This window comes from Diabrotica undecimpunctata, chromosome 9 (genome assembly GCF_040954645.1).
Source record: "Diabrotica undecimpunctata isolate CICGRU chromosome 9, icDiaUnde3, whole genome shotgun sequence".
NCBI lineage: Eukaryota > Metazoa > Arthropoda > Insecta > Coleoptera > Chrysomelidae > Diabrotica > Diabrotica undecimpunctata.
This window is the reverse complement of record NC_092811.1, coordinates 68,807,460-68,829,120: the sequence shown is the minus strand read 5'-3', so window position 1 is coordinate 68,829,120 and position 21,661 is coordinate 68,807,460. Positions and strand designations below refer to the sequence as shown.

At 33.7% G+C, this 21,661-nt stretch overlaps 1 protein-coding gene across 1 annotated transcript; it reads left to right on the top strand.

Moving 5' to 3' along the window:
- The first annotated feature begins 12,473 nt into the window (after positions 1 to 12,473).
- On the top strand, positions 12,474 to 12,863 carry LOC140451080 (uncharacterized). Its single transcript, XM_072544802.1, has one exon. It carries the CDS (start codon positions 12,474 to 12,476, stop codon positions 12,861 to 12,863), a length of 390 nt encoding a protein of 129 aa, XP_072400903.1.
- Positions 12,864 to 21,661: the final 8,798 nt, after the last annotated feature.

Sequence of the window (21,661 nt, the reverse complement as noted above, 5' to 3'; positions counted from 1 at the left end):
AATTCTAGTGTAGTGAGGCTAGCCCGAATTCGTGCTTGAGGTTTTGTGTCTCTGTGTTCTTTTAAGCTAAGCCATTCTTTTTATTATAACTTCTTTGCTAGTTCTTCTCTAATTGATCATCTCCTTCTCCATATACCACCCCTAAATTTTATTTAGGTTTCAATTGGCGCTTTTGCGTTTGCAATTTGGTTAGGTTTTACTATCTTCTTATATCATGAATTATTAGTTAGTTTAGTGTACTTCATATTGAGTTTTTTATTTTTTTTACCGAATATGTTTTATGTCTGGTTATTTCCAATTTTAAGTTTTTGCTTTTTAATTAAATTTTTATCGAATATATTGGTTTTGCTTTTGTTCTGATTATTTAGAAATATACTAAACCATTTTAAAAACATTATTTTCTTATGTCCCAATATGAACCATAGGGCGTCCCAATATATACCAGTGATGGTATACAATGGGACATGGGGTACATAATGGGACAGTCAGTTTTTTGCGTAAAATATCAAAGCAAAAATTAAAAAAAAATAGATTTTAAACGAATATTTACCCCCTACCTATGTACCCAAATTGAATAAAATATCTCTAGAATTTAAAATGTTATTAAAAATTATAGAAAACTGTCCTGTTATATACCACCCTCCCCTACACAATAACGGTGTATTCAATGTAGTGAAATTAAAGAAAAAGACCATAATTGTAATAGAGAAGTTGTATTTTATATTCATTGTAAAAGTAGGAACCATCTGTCGATATCTAATAAATGACCACAATATAAAAAACAGCAAAAAATAAAAAATATAAGCGCAGACCATATCTTTTGTAGAAGCACGAAATTACTGTAAAAATTCCTTTTCAAATTTTGTAAGTAACAATTTCTTTGAATGTTTAGCAGAATATGAAAGGGATTTTCCTAGTTTGCCTACAACTAGTAAAAATATTCCGGTATCTAAATAAGTTCCAAACAAGCCAAATTCTGTTTTTACTCGCACTGATTTAAATATTATGAAATCTGAAACAACTAAAAAAAGAAAAGTCAATTCACCAACTACACAGTCGTCTACTGAGAAACCAATGTTTCCTTTTGTTTTTGGACCTGATAAACCTTTACCTGTTAATCGAATTGTACCAAATTATGAAAACATTGAAATTAAAAGAAATGTAACTGAAAGTCTTTCTACTTTTATATATCAGCTTTTACAAAGTATACAAACTTTTAATGATATATGATCTATAGATAAACAATTAATAGTCAATAATATTGAACAGGTATCGGAGGGTACCCTGATTAATACTAAATAAAAAATGTCTTGTCAACCTAAGTTAAAAATAATGCAGTGGAATGCTCGTTCTGCTATCTCAAATAAAAATAGCATGATGCATTATTTAGTAACTAACAAAATAGGCATAGCTCTTATTATTGAAACATGGTAAAAAAAAATGTATTATATGATTTTAATGGGTATAATCTTGTTCGTAATGATAGGTTGGATGGTTATGGTGGAGTTGCTATACTTATAAATAAATCAATTTGTTTTACTGAACTAAAAATTGAAAATAATAATTACAATAATGAAATACAGTTATGTGATATAAAAATTAAATATGGAAATAGTCAAATTAGTTTTATGTCACTATATAGAGCCCCGAAAATAAGATGCACAATAAATAATTGGATAAATATATTTTCCCAGTTACAAAAACCAATTATAATAGATGATTTTAATGCCCATCATACTATTTGGGGTTCAAGTACAAATGATGGCATCGGAATACAGCTGATTAAAATGGCAGATGATCTTGAATTTACAGTTTTAAATAATGTACAACCAACAATACTAACTCAACCTATCCAGAATTACTCAATGATTGATGTTACTTTCTGCAGTCCTGATCTTGTTAGTAAGACTGAATGGTCTATCTCTTCAGACACGCTAGGATCAAATAACTTTGTTATATAGTTGGATATTTGCATTAAAGACGAAACAGAAAAAATATTACCAAAAAATAAATGGAACATCAAAAAAGCTAATTAGCCTTTATATACTTCTTTAGTACAAGACTTTTTTAACCAAAATACTGAAATTCCAAAAAACACATCAAGCAAATATGAACATTGAATGAATAGTATAAATTATGCTGCTCACATTGCAATACCATAATATAAACCTTTTAAGCCAAAAACTCGAAACCCACCACCGTGGTGGAATTCTGAATATGACACTATTATCAAAAACCGGCAATATTCACTCATGAATTATAAAAAAGAACGTAATTTTGGGAACTATATAAAATGTCAATCAAACATGGCAAGTACAAAAAAACAACTAAAAAGTATTGCGAGACAAAGCTGGGTCAATTTGGTTTCTTCTCTTTATAAATCAATACCATCATCAATACTTTGGACTCAAGCTAGAAAGTTATACAGAAAATCACCAACAAAAAAAATCTTTTGAAGATATTTGGATAGAAGAGTTTTTTGACATAATTGCTCCTCCAACAGTGATATCTATGCCTAATGAACCTAAGAAAATAGTAACCGAAAAAAACCACTTTTTACTTCACCGATTAGGCAGACAGAACTAAGCTATGTTTAAAATAATAATCCTAGCACAAGTCCTGATTATGGCCACATTAAGTATCCCATGCTTGATCTGCTTCCTCCAATCGCTAAAGATCTTTTAGGATCCGAATCTGGCAAAATCATACAGACCAATTTCACTTATGTCTTGTGTTCGCAAAGTATTAGAAAGGATACTAGAAGTAAGACTTGAATGGTGGTTAAGTGAGAAAAAACTACTTCCAAATTCTCAGTTCGGTTACAGACAAGGATGTGGTACTTTGGATGCACTCGCTACCGTAGTAACTCACATTCAAAATGCATATTCTCGCAATTCGTATGTTCCACTATTATGTTTGGATATTGAAGGTGCATATGCCAGCCAGTGTTAATTTAGATATGCTAAAAGAAAAAATGATTCAGGGCCATTCTATGAAAACAAAGACATTTTCATAAAAAAATGAAATTCGGTATTATGACTTTTAATGATTGTTATTAGATTATTAAAGCTTTATACTCTGTGGAAAAAAGCAGTTTTTTGGAAAAAAAAAATGTGCAAAAAATTGAGGAAACTGCAAAACGTACAGTTTGTTCTGACACAAAAAACAAAGACAAAGATACAATTTTTGTGTTTTTGGATTTCTTTTATAATGATATTAAAGAGGACCCCGAAATTTTAGAAGAAGTGATTTGGAGTGATGGTCCCTCTTCAGAATGCAAAAATAAATTCATGGTGAAGACACTGCAGTTGCTATCTAATAAATATAAAAAAACATTTACCTGGAAATTCTTTGCCACCTCCCATGGCAAAGGTGTAGTAGACGGGGTTGGTGGAAACATCAAGCCCTTAGTAAGAACAAAAATGATAGCTCAAGGAGAGAATGAGTGTATAGTACAATCAGCTAAAGACTTTGCTGCAGTAGCAAAAGTAAGTTCTAAGAGTGCAGTATGGTACATAGGGGAGGACCACATAAGCAGAGAAATTTCATATAAAACCCTTGGGAATGTCCAGCCCATTCATGGAATAAAAGGACTTCATGTTTTTCACTGCAGTAATGGTCCTCTTCTAACAAAAAAAAACTGTTTGATGAAATCAACAACTGAACCTGTCTCGCCAGCAGGTTCAGTTAATTTTGTTCTTGGCAGTTGGGTAGTTGTTACCTATGATGAGAAAGAGTTCCCAGGAGAAATTATGTTCATAGAAAATGAATATGTACAGATGTCAGTAATGGTTCCAACTGGTCCACCAAATCACGTCAAATGGCCTCAACCACCTGACTGCATTTTCTACTCTAAGGAAGATGTATTACGAGAGATTGCCCCTTCTATAGTTGTTAATAATAGGGGATTGTACAAATTGATTTCAGTTTAATGAGTATTGACATTTTATGTTTCTTTACAGTCAATAGAAAATTTTAACTTATTGCAAGGCCAAATTAAGCTGTTGTGTGTATTTTAAACAATAAAATTGAATTCTAACCAATAATATTAGTTTTTATTTGTCATACCTAACTTAGTTTACATGTTTGATGTAAAAGTCCTGTACGTGACAGATGAGTCCCGTACGTGACACAGACATAAAAGTCCCGTACGTGACGGATGAGTCCCGTACGTGAGACAGATAAAAAAAATTGTTTTAAGCTTATTTATAAAATTCATAGATATCTGCATACACGGTTATGTTGCTTGTAATTATGGCTTCACACACAAAAATTACAATTAATACTATAATACGTATTTGAGCTGAAATATCAGAATGAGTTTCTCCCTACAAACAGGTGGTTGACTTGAGATGTCCCGTACGTGACAGCTCTTCTTTTTGAGGCAGTGAAGTCACAAGACACAGTAGTTATTAATAACACATGTTAAAAAATACATCTTGCATGTCTTCTCAACGTAAGTCTATGAAATGCATAAATATTGTGATCTAAGTGTAAATTGGCAAACATTATAATCTAGGAAAAATTGTGCATATGTCCCGTACGTGACAGTGGAATTCTCCTTCAACAATTCCAAATACCTTCCCTGCTTGCCCAAAATATTGTCAATTTCTACTTAAACAGGAAAATATATATTAAGATGAAAAACAATCAACTCATTGGACCACGTTTTAATAGTTCGGGTCTTCCACAGGGCTCAGTTTTAGGTTCACTTCTCTTTAATCTTTACACAGCCGATTTTCATAATATTAGTATCGAAAAAATTTCATTTAATACAATACAATATGCAGATGACTTCTGTATCTATACCAAATCTAAAAAACACAATAACGGCTTAAACACATTGGAAAGTGTTCATGAACATTGCTGTAAGTGGTTTAGAAAAAATGGTTTTGAGTTGGCAAACAACAAGTCTAACATTTGTATATTCACTAGACATAACTTGCCTCAAAGAGAACAAATAATATTAAATGATAATTATTTTCCCCTCTGTAAGTCGATAAAATATTTGGGTATGATTTTGGATACAAAACTGACCTGGAAACTGCATGTTGATTTAATGCATGATAGGTGTAATAAAGCACTAAACTTTCTCAAATCAATTACAAAAACTTGGAGGGATGCTGATGTTGAAACATGTCTTCTATTTTATCATTCTTATATCAGGTCCATTATAGATTATGGCTCTGTACTTTACGGATCCGCTAGTAACAATATTTTGGGTCGCATAAATGTTTTTATAAACACAGTTTTGCGGTGTTGCATGGGTGATATGAGATCTACCCCTATTGAACCACTTTATGTTGAAACAATGAAACCGCCCAGTAAATTTAGGAGAGAATATCTCAGTCAAAAATTTCTCCTTAAAGTTCGTTGATACAATACTTGTTTACGTATTTTGTACGTTGTTTATATGAAGATATTGGTAGTTTAAATTATTTCGACTTAACAAATAAATATTGGACTTACAAGAATTCTCCACCCTTATGCGAAGCATTTCGAAATACTGCACATAAAGATACTGAACTTACAGTTGCAAATAAAGTGGTACATTTTAAATATTTCTTTGAGTTTGGAGCGTTTTAAATTTTATAATACGTCCCTGTTCGTTTATCTCGTCAGTACGCATAAAGATTGCCATAAAATCTGTTTTTGTCTTTTACGAAAATCCTTAATGCGTAAATAACGCTGGATATATTTTTTGTCTATGTGTACTTTCAAATCCCATTTTGTTAATTTGAATTATGTTATCTATTTCGACAAGTTTTTGTCGCATGGAGGATTATATTTCATGATATATATATAATAACGGATTTATTACGGCTGTCGCCGCTTCTCCGCCCCCAATTTCCATCTTTTTCTGTCATATGCAGTTGCCTCTTCTAAGTCTCTTGCCGCCATTGCTTCATCAATATCGTTGCGCCAACTTCTCCGTGGCCGTCCTCTCTTTCTTCTTTCAGGAGGGATCCATTCCAGTACTCTCCTAGGCCATCTGTACTCTGGCATTCTTTTAACATGTCCGAACCAGATTAATTGTTTTCTTTCTATGTCATCATTGATATTTCTTTCCATTTTCATTTCGTTTCTTATTTGTTCGTTTCTAACTCTCTCCAGTTTCGATCTACCGCAGCTTCGTCTCAGATAATCCATTTCTGTCGTCAAAAGTTTGTTTCTATTAGCTTTGGTGACGTCCCATACTTCCGAACCGTAAAGTGTAATACTTTGGACTTAAGTAAGTAAGTAAGTAAGTATTAAGTAAGTATATTTCATGATGCCCCCAGAATAGAAAAAAGAGTTTTTTTTTGTCTTTCGTCGTTAAAACGCAATAAACTGGAATATTTAAAAAGTTGTTTTTGTCGCTGAACAACGATTTGTTTACATTCGAGTCCCCTAATATAATATTGCAAGTCAATTGCTACGTTTTTTCTAAGACGTAGTAAAACTGGGATATTTCAAGGTTGTCGACGAACGATTGTCGAGGGTATTATGTTTGTTTTAAGTTTGTAGGCAAAAACTAGCTGTGAGACGTAAAGGGAAATTTATTTTGGTCGAATTTGTAAAATCTAACGAAGAGAGTCGACATTTAAGTTCCAAGCAGGGCAGACGTGCGAGAATAGGAGTCAAGTAAGAGATGTCAGAGTAGAAAGATGTTTAGGTAATTAGGAATCGCGAGTCGATTCAATACTTTTTGTGTTATGTCTTAAGACCGGTTAAGTGATAATACTCTTTGCATAATGGCGGTTTAAAACAGAGTAATCACCATAAGATTTGTGCACCGGCACTGAAGAAATTTTGTAAAATCTTATATACTAAAACGCTAATCCCTTTTCTTGTCCACCACTTTACTCAAAAACCATATTAGATAATTAAAATATTTTTTCGGAATATTATTAGTATTACGTATGAGATTGTCAAGATATACTTTTGGTACAAAAAATCACTTCCGGTTTTGAGATGACCGGAAGTTAAAATTTACTTTAAGTTTTAGACCCCACAATGTATTGAAATGATATTGAACATGGGAGAAGGAAAAATAGTGTTTAAATGTAAAAGGGAGAAAAAATAATTTATAAGTTATATAGTAGATAATATTGGATGTAGGGGGTGTTTGGTTGTTTTAATAAGTTATATACTAGAGAATTTTATAAAAATTATTTATGAGGGTATTCTTAAGAAATTAGCATATAATAAGTGTAAAAAGTTTTATTTTAATAATTATAATATTGTAAATATATTTAAGTGAGCCATGTGCATAGGCAACCAACTATACATTTAAGTGACAGACAGAAAAATAATAATTGAGAATGTGAAATAGGGTTATGTGTTAGTTTAAAATGTTTAGTTTACATATAGTTACTGATTTAAGTTTATATTCTGATCTGAAAAGCCTATTTGTCGATAAAATCCTCGATAGAAAAGTAAAGAATTCTCTAGATCACGTCAGATGGCCTGTTTGCGAAATGGACTATTCCAGAAAATTCAGATATGTAGGAAATGGAACAAATCGAATATGATTTCTTGCCAGATGGTTCTGGAACATTGAAAAGGTATAAATACTCGATGATTTGGATTCAAAATGGCCAGTCAGTTAGTAAGAAAGTTAGATAGAGTTAGTAAGAAGTCAGACAGTTACAGTATAAAATCAGTCGGTCCTATTTTCAATATAGTTCAAGATAGAATACAGTCAGTCAGTTGGTGAAATGTTCAATATAGTAAGTTCAATGAAGATGAAGAAACAGAATAAAGAAAATATGATTGGAAGAAATTAAAAATTATATTATGATTGGAGATTAGTAGAAATAAAATTATATAATATATTTGGTGATTGGATATTGGTGTATTAAAAAGAAAAATAAATATAAATGCAGTTAAGAAGAAAAATATTTTAAATTGGTGGAAGCTGATAATTGGAAAAAGTAATTTCACAAAAACAAGGATAACCGAAGCTGAGAACGAAGACATTGAGTGGTGATTAAAATCTATATAGTGGAAAACAGTTTATTTAGGCATTCAGTGACAGAAAGGTACAAAATTTTGTTAATATAATTTAGTTAGTGTCATAATTATTTCAATTTTAAAGATAGTTTGTTTAAATTTTACATTGTCTATATAATTTAATTAGTTTCATAAGAATTTCAATTTAAAGATAGTTTATTTTAAATTTTACATTGGTTATGTTAGATATATATGTGTGTTTCATCTTCTTCTTCTTCTAATGGCGCTACAACCCTTTGTGAGTCTTGGCCTGCTTAACAATGTTCTTCCATTCTGCCCTGTCGGATACTTTCCTTCGCCACTGCCTGATGTTCATGGTTTTAAGATCCCTCTCTACGTCGTCTATCCATCTTTTACGGGGCCTTCCTCTTGTTCTGTTTCCTTGGGGCTTCCATCTCTGGACTACTTTTACAGCTCGATTATCTGGCATTCTTTCTAGGTGACCAAGCCAGTTTAGTCTTTGTGACTTTACAAATCTGACAATATCTGCGCTCTGCATTAGTTCATCCAGCTCGTGATTCATTTTAATTCTCCACGAACCATCGCTGCATTGGGTTGGTCCAAATATCTTCCTTAGTATTTTGCGCTCAAATATTCTCAGTTGATTTTCATCAGTGGTTGAGAGGGTCCACGTTTCACATCCATATGTGACCACTGGTCTAATTACTGTTTTGTAGATTCTCAGCTTAGACTCACGATTCAGTAACTTACTTTTCATTAAGTATTTGTATGCATAAAAGCACTTATTACCGCTAAGAATCCGTGCTTGTATTTCTTGACTGATGTTGTTGTTGTCATTTATTATTGAGCCTAGGTAGGGAAAAGTGGAGGCATATTTGTAGGTATGGTTGTCTACCTTCAGATTCTCATATTCATTCGATTTTGTGCACTCCATATATTTTGTTTTGCTTTCATTTATATATAGACCAAACGTAGCAGCTTCTCGTTTCAGTTCTATAACTTTTTCGCTTAATACACTTTTGTTGCGGCTTATTATGGCAACATCATCCGCATATGCGCATATTTGCATAGATTTTGTATTAATACAGCCGTTTATATCCAGTTTTCTAACAACAGCTTCTAAAGTTAGATTAAAAAGTGTTGTTGATAAGGCATCCCCTTGTCTAACTCCATTTTCAATATCAAAGGCCTGCGTCATATCTCCATCTATTTTATGTGTGTTTCATAATAGATACAATAAAGATAATTTCAAAAAGTGCTTACAAACTAATTCTTTGAGAACCGCGATAAAAACCCTATATATATATATTAGTAAAAAACACTCATTGCTCATCATTCACAAATAATACATCATCACAGTATATATGGATCGAAAGGTCTCGTCGAGACAAATTTAAATATGTACTTCCGGTTGCGATCAGACACCGGAGGTGACCCGAAACGCGCATAAAAGGTCAAGATAGAGCAAATCTGAGACCGGATTCGTGATCAGCATGCAAAATTAACTGCTAAATGATATCCATGTCGACATTTGATGAACTAAAAATTGCATTCCGGTTTTGAGGTCGACTTCCATAATCACTTTTTTTTTACTTGCATTATTATTGATGAATGTTATGTATATTCTTGCTTATATTGTTTGTATTGATCTCTTAATTTTTCTCGCAAAATAAAAATTTCATTTAAAAAACTCGATGTCGAGTTGGTCCGCTAGTAAGTATTATATAGAATGTCCCCGTCGATAGCTTGATTTCCTCCACTAAGTTCCTATTTCAATCGTTCCTGCCTGCGTATGGAAATGGTTTCCTTTTGTTCAAGTTGAGAGTTTTGTCCTTTGCAGCTCCAATCCCAGAGATAGTAGCAAGTTTTTTCTTTGAAGTTAAGTGAAACAAGTGAAATTAAGGTAACAATTAACATTTTAGATAACTGTTTGTTAGAGACACAAATAAATGTTTAATTTATTGCTCCAACCATTTTTGTTTATTTTATTTTAAAAAATCTCCTAACCTTTTTTTTTGTGTGTTTACTTTTTAGGAAGGAAGAGTCCTTCTTCTTTCCTCCAGCAAGTTTAGGATTCTTCGAAGCGGCGTCCTTTCCTGTAAAATAGCTAGAAGCCCTTTCTGGTTGTATTAATTGTCCAGTTGTCCAGGAGATTTACGTAAGTAACCCCTTTATTTCATTCATTGTGTAGATACCCCAATCCGACCCATTTATTTCAACTTATCCACGACCCCCAGCTCTCCAACAACCAACTGAGTGTCGTACGCACTAGAAGCGTTTATTTTGCTTGCCTTATCTTCGCCCCCATAGGTTCTGTCCCCAATTTTCTACCCTATATTCTTACCCTGAGGTAGGCAAAATATAATTTCGTTACAAGTTACTGGATCAAGTACATATAATACAACCTATTTATCATCAGAACCCTTCAATAAGTCGTATTGTTTTAAACAACTATCTGACAAATTGGCCAAAATCTGTTTGTATTTATACAGACGCATCTAAAACTTCAAAGGATACTGGTTGTGCCTTTTATATTCCAGGTAAATTTATAGAAAAAATGTTTAAGCTGCCCACAACTTTCTCTATTTTTAGTACCGAGGCTGCGGCCATATATGAAGCTTTAATTTATTTTAAATTTTATCTATAGCTGTACTTACAGCTATTCAAAAACCGTAACTACCATGTAGTACTTCTAATCCATACTAAATATTCCATAAAACCTTGGTATAAGCATTTCATCCTCCCTCGCAAATATAACTACCATCAGTAGATTCAGATTTGGCCATGCATGTTTTCCTGCACATTTATTTAAAATAAATATATTAGATTCCGATATTTGTCAAGAATGTCAGATTAAAAGTGACTTAAACCACATATTTTTTGAATGTCAAAAGTATAAACAACCCACCAACAACCTCATTAAAAGAATAATGGACAAGAACATGCCACTTCCTGTTAATATTCTCTTTACTATCACTTAATGAAAAGAAAATTTTTGACTGCTTGATAACCTTTTCGTCTGATAGTAAAGTATGCCTGTAATTAGATTTGTAACCTATGTTTAGAAAAAAACTAATAAAAAAAATAAAAAAAAAGAATAAAAAAGGAATATAAAAACTATATTAAAAAAAATAAAAGACAAAAATAAGAAAAAAAAAATAAAAATATAGTAAAACAATCACTAGAGGAACTAAACCTCCGAGGTGTGGAATCGGGTTTATGTCCTAACGTAGTGAAAAAATATATATATTACCATAGTTGTATTTATTAACATAGTAGGTAAATATTTTTATTTGTAAGAAATACTGTGTGAAATACACTATGTATTTCACACGACGTCTGTCAAGAACTGAATTATAATATGTTGTGATGCATCAAAAAAAGGTATTTTAATACATATAGCGCCATCTTTGTATAACTTTTGTAAACACTCGATGTATGGCGTGTTGCCAATATTGCTAATTGAAATAAAGAAAAAGTCGTTGCTATCGAACGAAACATGGCGTTTGTTATTTTAATGTACCCCAGAAAATCCTCACTTCCACTATAATTTTTAAGAGGTTATGGTCCCAGCATTCAGTTTTAAAGTTCTATAACCTGAAGGTATCAATTGTGAGTTTTTTTTTGGAAACGTAGTCACGTAGGGTCGAGTGAAATTCGCAGTTAGTTTTTTGGACTGAAAATAGCGGCTACGAATTATTTAGTCAGTTGGCTAAAATTAATTGGGTCGCGGGAACTATGATGATTAGTCTTTTGCGATTGAAAACGTTTTTGTGCTTGATGGTTTATCGAAATGCCTGGAAGAAAAAGGTGAAACAGATGCAGACACGTAGAATAAAGCGAGGGCAAAGCTTTGTTTATCCATTGATCCATCTATTTACGTGCATATTCGAGAGGCGGCAACGGCGTTGGATGTGTGGATAACATTAAAAGAACTGTATGGTGAGAAAAGTTTTACTCGAAAAATTGATTTACTTAGGACTCTCATAAGTTTGCGGTTGGATAATTGTGACAGTATGGAGAATTATATAGGGCAGATGATTGAAACAGCCCAGAAATTAACTCGGAGTGGATTCGAAATTACTAGTGAGTGGATTGGTTCATCGTTGCTTGCAGGATTGCCAAACAAATTCACCCCAATGATAATAATGGCTCTGGAACACTCTTGAATTCAAATTACAGGGGATGCAACAAAGTCCAAGTTAATTGATATGCAGAAAGATGGAACTGGTAGGAACGCGGGCAGCGAGAAATCTACTGGTAGTGCTTTTACCAGTCAAGGCAAGTTCCGAAAACATCCCAAAGACGGCGGTGGCAGTGTTAAAAATGACAATAAAGAACATGTGATTTGTTTTGGATGTAAACAAATAGGTCATTACAAAAACAAGTGCCCAGTTTTGAAATGTGATTTTGAGAGTTTTCGAAAACAGCAGAGAATTGTGAATTTAACAATTCAGATTGGTATATTCACTCTGGAGCAAGTCTGCATTGAACGTCAAGAAATGACTGGATAAAAAATGCATTCCAGACTTAAAGAAATTTTAGTAGCCAAAAATGAAAAAATGCCAGTGTTGTGTGCTGGAGAAGTAGAGTTAACTACAGTAAGTAGCAATAAAAACTTTGACATTGTAGTTAAAAATGTTCATTGTGTACCCAATATTACAACCAATTTACTGTCAGTTAGCCAGTTGATTTTAAATGGTAACAAGGTTGTTTTTAACCAGAAAGGTTGTGAGATTTTTAATAGTAAAGATACAAGTGTGGCTACAGCTGATTTAATTAATCAAGTTTATAGACTTAATTTTGTCAAGTCTCAGCCAGTGGTGTTCTCTATGTATGCTCAGGACTGTTATGATTTGTGGCATAGATGTTTTGGTCACATCAACTTTAGAGAGATTTGGGTATAATGAGGGACGGGGCAGTTGAGGGCTTGAATTGAGGCTTGAGGCTATAAATTGCGGGCAAGTTTGCATAATCTGTGTCAAGTGTGCTGTGAGGGAAAGCAAACTTGGTTGCCATTCAAGAGTAGTGGAAATAGTGCTGCAGAATTGCTCGAGGTTATGCATGGTGATTTGTGTGGTCCCATGGAGATGATGTCCATCGGAGGATCTAGATATCTTTTGGTTCTTGAAGATGACTTGATTAAGATAGGTTTTGTTTATTTTTTAAAATACAAAAGTGAAGCTCTAGATAAGTTTAAGGAATTTGAATTGCTAGTTGCGAACCAAAAATGGCACAATATCAAATGTTTTAGGTCTGACAATGGAGGAGAATTTTGTAGTGCTGACTTTGAATCTTTTTTAAGTAGTAATGGTATAACACATCAAAAAACAAATCATTGCACCCCAGAGCAGAATGGTACTTCGGAGAGAATGAACCATACCCTGGTAGAGAAGGCGAGGTGCTTACTATTCGATGCAGATTTTCCTAAGCAGTTTTGGGCTGAAGCCATCAATACTGGTGCATAGTTAAGGAACAGATCTGTGGTCAGAGGTCTTGAAGGTAGAACACCATATTAACTCTTCTATAGTAAAAAGCCCGATGTAAGCCATGTTCGAATCTTTGGTAGTGAGGCAATGGTTCATATACCCAAAGAAAAAAGGCAGAGAAGATGTTCTTGGTTGGTTATGGTCAAAATGTGAAGGGCTATAGGCTCTATGATCCCATTAAGAAGAGTGTAATTACCAGTAGAGATGTGGTCATTAATGAAAAACCAAAGCTGCTGAAAAACTTTGATTTCTTAGGATCACCAAGCAATAATATTGCAGTGACAGAGGTATTACCTCAAGTGGTGGATCCAGACCAAGGTAAATGCCCAGATAGACTGTCAGATGAGGAAGAATACCATGATGTTTTGGATGTTGACCTAGGAGATGATTCAAATGACTCAGAGTATGTTCCAGATAAAGTGATCACACCAGCAATACCAAGTACATCAAGACGATCCGACAGAACCAAGAAGCCTAAGGTCTTCAAAGACTATGTGACATTTCAATGTCATAAGTAGCAGGAAGTAGATCTGGAAGATATCCCATCCAGTGTGTCAGAAGCTCTATCCAGACCAGACTCGGCCAGATGGAAGAGGGCCATGGATGAAGAGATGCTATCTTTTGCAGAAAATGAGGCATGGGAGTTGGTCGATACTCCAAAAAGTGGAACTTTGGTTGAGTGCAAGTGTGTTTTCAAAACCAAAGTTGATTGTGATGATCAGGTATGTTATCGGGCTCGTTTAGTGGCTAAGGGGTACACTCAACGTGAAGGTGTGGACTATGAGGAGACCTTTTTCTCCTGTAATAAAGTATTCAAGTTTACGGTTGTTATTAGCCTTATATGGAAAGTTAGATTTAGATGTTATTCACTTGGAAGTGAAGACAGCTTTTTTAAATGGTGACTTGCAAGAAACAGTGTTCATGCGTCAACCAGAATGTTATGTTCTTAAAGGTAATGAAAATAAAGTTTGTCATTTAAAAAAGGCCATTTATGGATTAAAGTGGCTCGAGTTTTCTCGAGCCTGGTATCAAAAAGTAAATGAAATTTTGATTAGCCTAGCATTTAATAAATCAGATTATGAGTCATGTGTCTATATTAAAAAAATTTATAGGGGTTTAGTTGTAGTGGCTCTATATGTTGATGATTTTATAGTTTTCAGTAATGATAAGGTCCAAACTGATTTATTAAAGGCAGGATTATGTTCAAAATTTAAAATTAAAGACTTAGGTCAGTTAAAATTGTGTCTTGGTATGAAGATTCATAGGGATAAAGATACTATTAGATTAGACCATAGTGCATATATTGATCAGTTATTAAGAAAGTCTAATATGGAGGAGGGCAATGTTGTCAGCTCACCAATAGATAATTTTGATTTTACTGAAAGTAATTGCTCAGAACAAATAGGTCATTACAAAAAAAAGTGCCCAGTTTTGAAATGTGATTTTGAGAGTTTTCGAAAACAGCAGAGAAAACCGGAGGATAAGAGTGCTTTTAGTGCGATCTTTTTAAATGGTGAATTTAACAATTCAGGTTGGTATATTGACTCTGGAGCGAGTGTGCATTTAACGTCAAGAAATGACTGGATAAAAAATGCATCCCAGGATATACAGCTCAAAGAAATTTTAGTAGCCAACAATGAAAAAATGCCAGTGTTGTGTGCTGGAGAAGTAAAGTTAACTACAGTAAGTAGCAATAAAAACTTTTAACATTGTAGTTAAAAATGTTCATTGTGTACCCAATATTACAACCAATTTACTGTCAGTTAGCCAGTTGATTTTAAATGGTAACAAGGTTGTTTTTAACCAGAACGGTTGTGAGATTTTTAATAGCAAAGGTACCAGTGTGGCTACAGCTGATTTAATTAATCAAGTTTATAGACTTAATTTTGTCAAGTCTTAGCCAGTGGCGTTCTCTATGTATGCTCAGGACTGTTGTGATTTGTGGCATAGACGTTTTGGTCACATCAACTTTAGAGATTTAAATTTAAAATTTCCATCCAATTCGTACATATCCGTTACACATCCTAACCCACTACCAATACGCACTGGCCCGCGCGGTAGTGAAACGGCTAAACCCCCCTCCTCTATTCATGTATGCAAAATTCAGGAAACGAACGGCCCTCAGTGCCCGGCGAGTCCACTACCTCCGACCAAGGTAGCGGTCGGAAGAAAGACGGAGTAGAGGGTGCTAAGAATCCCCGGGTTAAAATAGGCTACCATAGACGACAACCTATGCATATTGCTTCATATAATGTGAGAACAATGTCATCAGAGTCTAAATTGTTAGAAATGGAGGAAGAGCTAAAATTAATAAAGTGGGACGTAATGGGTCTCAGCGAAGTCAGAAGAAGAGGAGAAGAACAATATACTCTTAAATCTGGCCACTTATTCCATTTCAAGGGAGAAGACAAATCAAATGGTGGGGTTGGATTTATCGTACAGAAACGACATGTACCAAACATATTAAAAATAGAAAGTGTACGCTCGAGAGTTATCACTCTAATCTTAAAGTTGAATTCGAGATTTAAATTAAAATTGATACAAGTGTATTCACCAACGACAAGCCACACAGATGAAGAGATTGAAATGTTCTTTGAAGATATTAGAACAGCACTGAAAAGTACTAAGACGTTTTATACTCTGATAACAGGAGATTTTAATGCTAAGCTGGGAAATAAAGAAGACCAAAGTGAAACCGCACTAGGAAACTACGGCTATGGAGAAAGAAATGAAAGAGGGACCATGCTTGTAGATTTTTTACACCAAGAAAATCTTTTTTCTATGAACTCATTCTTTCAAAAAAAGCCTTAACGAAAGTGGACGTGGAAAAGTTCAGACGGTTTCACAAAGAACGAAATAGATTTTATCATTGCTAATAAAAAAGAAATTATACAAGATGTATCTGTTTTAAACAGATTTACAATTGGAGGCGATCACAGATTGATTCGAGCAAAAATTCTGTTCAATTTAAAGAACGAACGAACAAAAATGATAAAATCAGACAATCGTAAATGGACCCCGCCCGAAAATATAGACCACTTTCGTGACATCATTGACCATAACCTTCAACAAATCAACGACGAAACACAGGTCGAAGTTTTAAACGAAAGTATCGTAAAAGCCCTTAAAGAAGCGGAGAAGTTGTGCTGTCCTAAAATGAAGAAAAACATGAGAAAATAAGTCTCAACACTAAAAATCTGATCGAAGAAAGAAGGAGGCTAAAGGACAGGTATAACACAAACTACGCAGAATTTAGTCAACTCAGTAAAACAATAAACAAAGAAATCCGAAAAGACATACGGCAACATAGCATGAGAGAGGTGACAAGGGTGATATAGAAAAATAGAAGTCTGAAAGTTCTAAGACACAACATGTCCACAAGAAAACAGAACATACATAAGTTAAGAAATAAACAAGACGACATTGTGACTGATAAGGAAGATTGTCAAGTCAAGATGGCGACTGACGAATTAGTATACAAAGAACTAGGTCGTCTTAAGAAATCAGAATTATTGGAAATACTTATTCACAAAAAGGTTCCCGAAGGAATAAAAATTAGTGAAAGTGTCAAAAATGTTTTGGAGACAAGTGGATCTTCTTGTTCCGATGTGAAACTATGCAATAGTGATTTGAGGTTAGAACTCACTCAACTACAGTGCAAGTTAAAGAGTGCCGAGATCGAGATTACTTACTTAAAATCGTTAAATACAGAGCTAGTAAAAGGTAATGAACGTCAAGATTTAATTATTTCTTTATTAAAAACGAATTCAAATAAAAATATTGAACATAAACGGACTACGTCCAACGTTGCCAAACCTACTAACGGGGGACTTAAACCACCTGAAAATTCAAATGCTGTAGCTAATAATAGTAGTCGTAGTCGTAGTAAAAGTCAATCCATGTCCACTGTGGAAGCAGCACTTTCAGCTTCACTTGATTTAGGAAGTAATGAGTGTCAAAAGGCCCAAGAAAGTATTATGTCATCTGTAATAAATCTTACGAAAGAAGCCACAAAAGACGAAGCTATATGGCAGAAAGTTCAAGACAGAAACAAAAGAAGAAGACAGTTAGTTGTTGGAACTGGTGCTGGATCTGTCAAAGGTGTTCCAAAATATGTGGATCTACATGTGTATCGCATTGATCCTAGCACCAATGTGACTGCAATGGAAAATCTTCTAAAACCCCATTTTCCGGAAGTGCTTTGCGAGTCTATGGAGTCTCGCTACCCAAGTCTTTACTCATCATTTAAGGTCCGAATATATCAAAATAATTTCAATAAAGCTATGGATCCAGCACTCTGGCCTGAAAATGCATGTGTGAACAATTTTTTGTACCTATGGAAAAATCAGAGGTTCCAGAGGTAATGTTTAACCCTAAATTAATGTTATTAAATGTTCAAAGTATAAATAACCATAAAATATGTGACATTGTTGTGGATATTAATACATTTAAAAATATAGAAATCTTATGTCTAACAGAATTATGGGAAACTATTGACTCTATACCTACTTTCATTAAGCGATGCAGGGCGTATAAACAAAGATAAATTTAACAGATGATTGTTAAAGATGTTCCAAATGAGTCTACTCGTTCCGATAAGTAACAGTATAATTATGACACTTTATTAATTTTTGTATTTTCTCAACTATTAGTATTTATTGCATAGTATATAAATTATTTTTATCACTGAATACATAGTAAGTAAAAAAAATAATCCGATTTATAAAGTTATTGAATATTTTATGCATACATGCAAGTAACAGTTCTTCAAGAATATTTAAAAACTAACCTAAATGTCCATCTTTATTTCGTTACTGCCGACGTCGTCGGAACTCATACAGGTTCGGACACGATTTAAGTAGGTATTTTATTTCGGTATTGAAATTTTGTAATTTGAATCGATTTGTGAGTATATTTTTAGTCATCTTGATGGTTAAAGGACAATAAATTATATTTATGCTGTTAATATTGAATTAGCAATTATTTGTTGTGCGATTTAAAACTATTTAAGTATATATTTTTATTTGTATAACGACCCTATCTATACGTGATTGTGATTACTGTAACAATAACCACGTATTTCAATAACTGATATTGAAACCAAAAATGTCATCCACTGATTCTGCTGATGAATTCGTTGAAAATACATGGAGTCCTCCTCGAAAACGAAGTAAAAGAAGCCCTCTTAGTGTTGAAGTTAAAGAAATCATTTTAAATGTTTTTAAATGTGAAAGACAAGAAAATCCCGGGTTAGTGGTTGAAGATATTGTGAAAAAAGTGGCTAATAAAGTTGGAGTTTGTGATAGAAGTGTGTTTACGGTGATAAAGGAATACAAAACGAATCATCAATTCGCTGGACCAAAAGTATGTCTGACCCAGAAAAAGAAGTTTGACAAAATTGATGATTTTGACAAAAATGCCATTAGAAGACTGATTCATAATTTTTTTATGAGCAACGAAATACCCACCGTTGATAAGGTTTTAAAGAAGGTGAACGATGACCCTGATTTGCCAAATTTTTCGAAAACCACATTTTACCGAATATTGAAAAAACTTCTGGACAACAGATGAATTGATAAAAACGGACTTTTTCACAAAATATATGACCAGAGATCGCATTCTTCAACTACTCCGATATTTACACTTCGTCGACAATGTAAATCCAGCAGAGCATGACAGACTCCTTTTTAGACATATCTCCTTTTTTAGATATATCCCCTCGAAAAGACACCGATTTGGAGTAAAAATGTTTGTGCTGTGTGATGGTGAAATTGGAATAGTATCAGATTTATTAACAGTTTATACAGTGCTACATCAGTGCGAGACAATTTATTAGGATTTATTGGTAGCGTAGTAAAATATTTTATAACCAAATATGAAAATAAAGGACATATATTCTAGACAGACAATTGGTACGCAAGTCCAAATTTAGCAAGTATTTGTGTGACAAAAACATTGTGTATGCAGTACGGTGAAATGAAACCGAAAATATTTTCCAACGTTTTCGCAAAATGTACCGCATGGAACGTTCTACATGAGTACCAAAGACAATATTTTAGCAGTGAACTGGAAAAACAAACGTAATGTTTATATGCTGACACCAATTCACGATGGCAAGTGATGGCATTGATTGATGGCAATTCATGATGGCATGGTTTGGCCGGTAGCTGTTGTAATAAATACATATGTTTTTATTTGGCAACAGCGCTTTCCTGCCAAACTTAACGGTAACGAAAAAACTAATATATGAGAAACAATTTGTTGAATTTGTTTGCCGTCATGTTTTACCAGTGAGTTATCATTAAACCTATGACTTGCATGCCTCATTGCTTGACTTTACGTTTAGTTCTGATGACATATTTATAGTAGCTACATCATCATTGGCTTTTAGAACTCTTCGTGAGTTTTTGCCGCGTTTACTATTGCCTTCCATTGATTCCGATCCTGTGCTATTATTTCCCATGGCCTTACTTCCATCTTCTCCAGGTCTTCCCTGACTGCGTCTTTCCACCTTTTTCTAGGCCTTCCTGTCGATCTTCTACCATCTGGTCTTTCCCAAAACACATTGCTAATCAGTCTGTCGTCATCACTCCGTACCACGTGGCCTGCTCATCTTAATCTATTGGCTTTTATGTATCTTACGATGTTTCCTTTCCCGAAGAGAGTCTCTATTTCATTGTTGTATCTGCTCCTCCATTCATTTGTCACTCTGTCCCTGCAAGGACCATATATAATTCGCAGGATTTTGCGTTCCCAAAGAAAAAAAAAACCTACATATGCATTCTCCAAAATTTTCAGATTTAGATAATTTAACAGTGACGAGTCACGACATAATAATAATTATATAATTGTATATATATATATATATATATATATATATATATATATATACAAACAACACAGTTTATTAGGGTTGCAGTCAGAAATAGCAACCCTAATAAACTGTGTTGTTTGTTTATATTGACAGTCACTAATATCCAGTAATTCTTATATATATATATATATATATATATATATATATATATATATATATATATATAATATTATAATATAATATATAATTAGAAAATATTGGAATAAAAGATCTCTCTCTAAAATGGATAGAATCCTACCTATCAGAACGTCGTCAGTATGTCTCCTTAACAGATGTATCCCAACAATCAGTAAATATTTGCAAATCAGATTACATTTACATTAATATGGGTGTTCCACAAGGTTCTGTAATTGGCACAATATTATTTCTTATTTACTTAAATGATATTGTCTCAATAAATTCTGCTGTACATAAAAGGCTGCAACCAGTATAAATATCTAGGAAGCATCATATCAGCAGATGGCAGAGTTAAGATAGATGTACAAAACCGAATAACCCAAGGGAAAAAATGCATCCGAATACTAAATTCATTACTGTGGTCTAATAAAATAAAGATGCATACCAAACTTCGCGTATACAGAGCAATTGTAGAACCAATTACCACATATGGTGTCGAATGTTGGACGATGACAAAGAATGAACGAGATAAAGTAGACGTTGTGGAAATGGATTATCTTAGAAGGTCATGTCGAGTATCGAGAATGGAAAGAATCAGGAATGAGGAAATACGAAACCGTACAGAAATTAGAGATACTCTTTCAGATAGAATACAAGGAAGGCAATTACAATGGTATGGTCACGTGATGAGAATGGAGGAGGAGCGGTGGCCAAAGAAAGCCTTAATGTATGTTCCGCCAGAAAGAAGGAAAAGGGGAAGACCACCAATTTCCTGGAGAAGAGAAATTACAAAAACAATGCAATCTAGAGGCTTAGAAGAGGGAGATTGGAGAGATAGGAAAAGATGGAGGCTGAAATGCGGGAAGCGGCAATCGCCGTAGGACCCCCGTTATATGGTGATGATGATATTACCAACAGGCTAGGAAGTAAGTTGGATTTCTATCAGCCAAGAGAGCAAGCAGGTTTTAGAGCAGGATATGGCACGAATGATCATTTACAAGTAATTAAGAACTTAATAGAAAAGAGTGTTGAATATAACAAGCCATTAGTCATGATATTTGTTGACTACGAAAAAGCTTTCGACACAATAAGTCATCAAAGATGTTAAAAGCCTTAACAGAGTGCCATATAGATCATCGCTATATAAACATGATAAAATACATCTATCAAAATGGGATAGCAAGTGTGAAACTGGTAGATAGAAAGACCAACGTATTTAAAATAA